The following is a 7,163-nucleotide window of genomic DNA, read 5'->3' on the forward strand; positions in this document are numbered from 1 at the left end:
AAACGTGGACCAATGCTTGATTTGTTTCCACTGTCATATAGGGCTGTCAAAATTGCTCAAAAATGACGTTCGAATATTCCCTCTAAAAAACACATAGCCTATTCGAATTATTCAAACATCTGGTTGCGCATTTTTGTAAATGACGCGCAATACGTCAATAACAGGACAAATTAATACAGAGACATAACTACTTGTATGGGTAGTTTATTTAAGTTTAAACATATTTGACAATGTATTACCTACACAAAAACAAGTAAATCAACTAATGGCCAAGACCGCAGACCTCACTCTCGCTCGCTCGCACTCGCAGGCACTCTTTCTCTCTCTCTCTCTCGCCGTTACCCATGCTGCGTTCACACCAAACGCGAAAAGGGTGTCTGGCGCGAGTGATTTCAATGTTAACTCAATGTAAAGACGCGTTTACGCGCGTCTGGAGGTTTTGCGGCGCGAATGAGGCGTCACGCTCTCTGCGGTTCATAACTCTCGCCATGACCACGCTGTGTGTGGACTGAACATGCGCACAACTTTTTTTTTTCATAAATCAATCCGCGGATCACGTGTGTGCCGAACCGAAGATATTGATCCGAACGGATCACGGATCAATGATGATCCGTTGCACCACTAATGTAAACAGTTGCTAGGGTGCTCTTAATGGTCGCTAGGGTGTGGCTTAATGGCTTCATGATGATCTTGAAAGACTGATTGATTGCCTGAGTAAAATGAGCCCACCCCCTTGTCTCTATGACACTGTGCTGCAAAATCATGTTCAATACAAAATCCCTATGCAATTTACCATAGTAGGATAAACATGCACAATCCAGTTTTTTGTCGGCCATTCCCTTCACCATAGTATGTCTATGGGGTACTTTCAGACACCTATATTATTGGATATAATAATATAAATAATAAAAACAAATGATACCTTTCCCTTCTTTTGGCAAGCATCTTTTCTTTTTTAACAGGATCAGCACTGATCCTTGCCCAGAAGTGATATAATTATAAATCTATAAAAAGGTACAAATTCAGTCAAAATTCTATTTTAAATTGTAATAATATACTTTGCACATACTCTGCACATTTTCTATTAGTAAAATGTTGTATTTATTTATTTATTCCAGATATGTACAAATATGACCAACATACATTGCTGTCATTCAATACAACCAGTAAGTCATTCGTTATAACCAAAATTTTGGTTTAAAGGGCACCTATTATACAAAATTCACTTTTACATGGTGTTTGAACATAAATGTGTGTTGGCAGTGTGTGAGCAAAACCACCCTAGAATGATAAAAATCCACCCAGTAGTTTTTTTACTATCTCAATAAATCATAAGCACTGTCTCAGAACACCCTGTTCTAGATTTTCCTCATTGTGACGTAGAAATGAGCTAAGCCCCACCGACGTGATTTGATTGACAGCTGGTTTTGGCATAGACCCCGCCCTCGGTGATCTGCATCCTCCATTGTTTCAACGACAGCCGGTAATGTCACCTAAGAAGTGTAGGTGTTCTGTTGTGGGATGTAAGAATGGACATACTAGTCTTCACTGACATCAGAGCCACTGAAAACGCAGCGGATGGATTTTATTTATGAAGAAAAGGCACCACTTAAACTTCCTAAATACAAGAATCATGTTCTGACTGACCGTTTAGTTAACGAGTGTCAAAGTTAATCCTCAAGTGTGGATCGTTACCTACTGTTCGCGATCCAACGTCACCTCCAGAAAAAGTAAGTGTATTTTATGATTTTTGAGCAAATAGTCATTTCAATCAATGTCAGCCAGTTCAACAACAAATGCGTCTAAAGCTATTTATTTTCGTTGTCATAGGATGTCTCAAACAACGTCAGACAGTTTTATGTCACGTAGGCATTTTTTTTGCAGCATTTACAAATGTAAATAAATTGAGGTCTGCTCTATCTCCATAGACAGTAGGCAATATAAACGTCTATCTCCCTCCCCTTAAGAAATAAATAAATAAATCGTTAGTACTTAGCAAACGTTATCACAGTAGTGTGTGTGTGTGTGTGTGTGTGTGTGTGTGTGTGTGTGTGTAGTTTAAAAAAATTGCGCAAACGTTATCAAAGTTCGTGTGTGTGTGTGTGTGTGTGTTGCACATCCATAATGGCAAAGGGGACGCGATTAAAACTTTGTAAGTACATAAATGTATCAAATAACCATTCCGAGACGTTTAGTCTATTCTCATTCGTGTTTATTTTGTGCCAGACTCTCTTCATCATCTGGGTCCAGCAGGGCGGGGATATGCAGCTCATTTACATTTAAAGTGGTACACACAAAACGGCTCTTTTTAAAACAGGCCCCAAAAATGACATTTTCAAATGGTTATAATAAATTAACTGTGGGGTATTTTGTGCTGAAACTTCACAAATGCATTCTGGGGACACCCAAGACCAATATTACATCTTCTAAAAAGGAGCATAATAGGTGCCCTTTAACTGAATGACTCTTGGTTATAACGAATGACAAAATCTTCATTCAATGCTAACAGGCTGATATCTAGCTGCCTAGCTTGTTAGTTAGTTATCTAGCTACCAAAAGGACAATCAAACATTTTATATTTAGTAAAAGTTTTTAAAATATTACAACATTATACATGTTTTATAGCGGTTGTACCGAATGACCTGATATTTGGGGACATGTGTATGAGCAAGTGAAAACATGATTTTTTTCTAATAGTTAAGAGAGAGTTAATTAATTTGCTTCACAACCATGTGGTCCTTTGCAGGTGTCGGAATGATGTCACATAGACATTCATTCTCATAACAAAGCAACGACTTCTATGCATAATTTTAATACCATTTTGCACTATGTTGATATATAATGTTATAAAATCATGCCAGAATAAAAAAATTAAAGCTACACTGTGTAATTTTTTTGTTGATTCTTAGCAAAAAACACTTAGTTCTTTCAAAAATATATATGCTCATTAATGTATAATTACTTCTTTCAAGTAATAAAGTATTCTCGTAAGTTTTATAATCTGCCATTGAAAGTACATACGGGTAAGGGGTTCAAATGCCGGTCGCCATGTTGCCCCTCCATCTTGAAACTACATTGGCCAAAGAGGGACATACAAGCTTCGCCTTTTGCGTTTTTACACGCAGTGGCACAGTGACAAATGTGAGAGAGAGATCACTCGCGACTGCCGGCAGATTTGAAATAATACAGCCACCGTAGGAGTTAAAACGCCTTTGGAATGTGAGGAGCTAGAAAGTAATATTCAGTTGGTAGTCATATACAATTTCACCGCTAGACGGGAGTAAATCCCACACAGTGTAGCTTTAAATAAAATTATTACATTTTAAGATATTTTAATCACATGAAATTGCTGTATTGGCCTTCGGACAGTTAAACCGAATGACCTTTTGACACTTCAAAATCTTTAAAATACCTTTATATGTAGTAAAATATAGCTTAATTAAAAACTTTTGGATTCAGTAAAAGAGATCATGTTGTACTACCTGCATACTTTGGATGTTATATATATATATATATATATATATATATATATATATATATATATATATATATATATATATATATATTTATTATTATTATTATTATTATTATTATTATTATTAAGGCCTTTGGACAAAAAAATGACCCGTCACGTCATTGACCCAGTTACACTCTGAAATAGGTACTGAATTTTCAACAAATGTTTAGTAAAGAGAGGATTGAGAAACTCTCTAATTGATTGTCAACATCGTCAAACTAAGTATAATTTTAGCTCTGGTTCACAATTTTTTTCTTTTTTTTCTACCATGTTAACAAAATGTTGGACATTTCTCAACATAGTTTACAACATTGTTTTTTAAGCAATAAACATTAAACTGTATCAAGTAAATTATCTTTTCAGAATGGCTGACAGGACTGTAATCATAACTTAAAGGGGAGGTGAAATGCTCATTTTCACTCAATCTCCTGTTAATCTTGAGTACCTATAGAGTAATATTGCATCCTTCATATCTCCAAAAAGTCTTTTGTTTTATTATATTTTTAATTGAAAGATTGGCTGTACCGAGTCTTTCCGGAAAAAAACGAGCGGCTGGGGGCGGGCCGTCTGGGCAAAGCTAAAGCCGTGCTAACGCGCCGAGCTAACAACACACAGAGACATTTGTTCAACAGTTTTACTCACCGTTCCAACGCACGACCGCGAACCTTTATCATTGTGACTGCTCGATCCTTAAGCATTAGATCTGCAAATCCATCGATCTGGGCTTTGTTTATAAAACAATCATCGTCGAAATGCAGGGAACAACAGTCTATCACAACTCCGTTTATGCTCAGGAAAACAAACTCCATCCACGGGTGCCTTAACGCTGGGTTCTTTGGGAATCTGTGCAGGGTTGTCTTGCCCTGGCAACCAAAAACACACTTCTTTGGTGACATTGACTTCCCAAAAGCCGGGCAGGGCGCTTTGATGGCGAACTGCTTTCACTCTCTTGCTCTGTTTTACGAGTGCGCGCGCGCCCGCGATCTTACCGGAGAAGTGCCCTTAGGACCCATATAAGGAAATTCCGCCCTCTCTTACGTAAGACAGAGCCATACTCGAAAAAAACTTTCCGAAACTTGTGACAAACCGGAAGGACAATTTTTGGAACAAAAATACTCCTTCAAACGTACAACTTAACTTTTGAAACTTTGACCATGTTTAGCATGGGAATCCAACTCTTTAACAGTGTAAAAAACTCAGTATGCATGAAACAGTAATTCACCCCCCCTTTAAGCAAACTCTGCATTATAGTTGCTGATAAAGTTGTATTTCTCAAAGGATTTATATTTATAAGAAATGCTTTGAATTTAAGGAACCAGGAAAATCATGTCAGAAGTAACAGGTTTTAATGAAACATGTAGGACACAGATAATAAAATTGCTAATAAAATTGTTAATTTAAAACCAGTTAAAGCTGCTGTCAGTCTAGACAGCAAGCAAAGTTCTGCATTTGTCATGAATTGACGTCACACTCTGTGCATCTTTATTTTTTAAACAACTAGAAAAGTAAGTAGTTTGAAATAGCTAAGATTCTTAGTTTAGTAGTTTAGATAGATAGATATTTAATATTTGATATATAATATTATTCTAGTTAAGTTTCATTTATCCAATTATTAACATTGTACCTTATTCATGTAGATTTATACTTCTAAATGATTACAATATTTTAGGGCTCACTTTTATGTCCTTTCACTGCATATTTCTCTTTTCACATTTCAATATTTTGATGTACTAAAAATGAAATTATTTTTCCTTTCATTTCAGACCTGATGGAAGTGAAGGAGGAGAGTGAAGAACTGATGGAAGTGAAGGAGGAAAGTGAAGAACTGATGAAAGTTAAGGAGGAGAGTGAAGAACTGAGTGAAGTGAAGGAGGAGAGTGAAGAACAGAGTGTAGTGGAGGAGAAACATCATGTCAAACCTGGAGAAAAACATTTGAGTCGCTCAAAGACATTTTTAAATAAAAGAAGAGCCAATAAATCTTTCACCTGCACTCAGTGTGGAAGGAGTTACACAACCAAACATAGTTTAGAGCGTCACATGAGAGTTCACACTGGAGAGAAGCCGTTCACATGTGATCAATGTGGGAAGAGTTTCACATACAAACATCATCTTGATGCACATAGGAGTGTTCACACTGGAGAGAAGCCGTTCACATGTGATCAGTGTGGGAAGAGTTTCATACTAAAATCAAGTCTTAAGATGCACATGAGAATCCACACTGGAGAGAAGCCGTTCACATGTGATCAGTGCAGAAAAACATTTCTTAGTGCATCACACCTGAAGACACACCTGACAGTTCATACGAAGGAGAAGCCATATTCATGTTCTGAGTGTGGAAAGAGTTTTTCAGTGCTGCACTCTTTACATAGACATCAGAAAACTCACACTGGTGTGAGAGAGTACATGTGCTGTGAGTGTGAGAAGACTTTTATAACAGCTCAACATTTAAAACTGCACCAGAGAATTCACACTGGAGAAAAACCTTACAAGTGTTCACACTGTGACAAGAGATTCAGTGTGTTATCACAACTGAAAACACATGAGAAGTTCTACACTGGAGAAAAACCTTACAAGTGTTCACACTGTGACAAGAGATTCAGTCAGTCATCAGTTTTGAAATCACATGAGAGGATCCACACTGGAGAAAAACCTTACAAGTGTTCACACTGTGACCAGAGATTCAGTCAGTCATCAAATCTGAAAAAACATGAGAAGATCCACAGCGGAGAAAAACCTTACAAGTGTTCACACTGTGACAAGAGATTCGATTATTCATCATATCTGAAATCACATGAGATGGTCCACACTGGAGAAAAACCTTTCAAGTGTTCACACTGTGACAAGAGATTCAGTACGTTTTCACATCTGAAAACACATGAGAGGATCCACACTGGAGAAAAGCATTACAAGTGTTCACACTGTGAACAGAGATTCAGTCAGTCATCAAATCTGAAAACACACGAGAGGATCCACAGCAGAAAGAAGCCGCACATGTGTGATCAGTGTGGAAAGAGCTTCACTTTTAAAAGTCACCTGAAGATACACATGAAGATCTGTTAGATCCAGGACTGGAAATGGCTGAGATTCACTGGGGGGACTCTAGTTGGGAAGATTTTTTTACTTTTAACACCCTGGGGTCAGCGTGATCTGCTACTTTTTTTCTTATCAGTGCTAAAGAGACTCAAAATACTCTGTTGATTTTGATCTTACATAAGTGTTATACATCATTCGATCCTGTTAAGTGTCTATTTTTTGTGTATACTCACAATAAAAACAAATTGTTGTGCTTTTTGCCAAATACAGAAAAATAAACACAATGCAAGTTCTGCCTTCTCTCTGTCAGTGAAGTCCATTCTAAAATGCGTCTGAAAATGAACTGTAACTCGGTGAATACTCAGTCCCACAGGTATACAGACACACGGGCATATAGCTTAAATTCTCTTCTTTTAAATGAAATATTTTTTATAAAAAAAAAAGCATTTCAGGCCTGTGAACAGCAATTTGCAATCGAAAACAACAGACCAGGATCTGCAAAACAGATTCATCCCTTAGAACCAACATTTGTGTAAAAAATAAACTGTTGAGAGTCTTGTGCTTTGGGCTTCTGCACATGTGATGGAGGCATGCACAGGGCCAGTAGGGGGT

General features: G+C 37.3%; 1 protein-coding gene across 4 annotated transcripts in view; it reads left to right on the top strand.

Moving 5' to 3' along the window:
* The window catches only part of LOC308688597 (uncharacterized protein), a 30,220-nt gene extending 23,377 nt beyond the window's left edge, over window positions 1-6,843 (top strand). For all 4 annotated transcript variants that reach the window (XM_081361760.1, XM_081361763.1, XM_081361761.1 and 1 more), the window contains exon 3: window positions 5,281-6,843. In XM_081361760.1, coding sequence (XP_081217886.1) covers window positions 5,281-6,578 — 1,298 coding nt within the window. In that variant the 3' untranslated portion in view covers window positions 6,579-6,843. The remainder of the gene's footprint in view (window positions 1-5,280) is intronic.
* Window positions 6,844-7,163: the final 320 nt, after the last annotated feature.

The sequence above is a fragment of the Scardinius erythrophthalmus genome, assembly GCF_964197995.2.
Source record: "Scardinius erythrophthalmus genome assembly, chromosome: 1".
NCBI lineage: Eukaryota > Metazoa > Chordata > Actinopteri > Cypriniformes > Leuciscidae > Scardinius > Scardinius erythrophthalmus.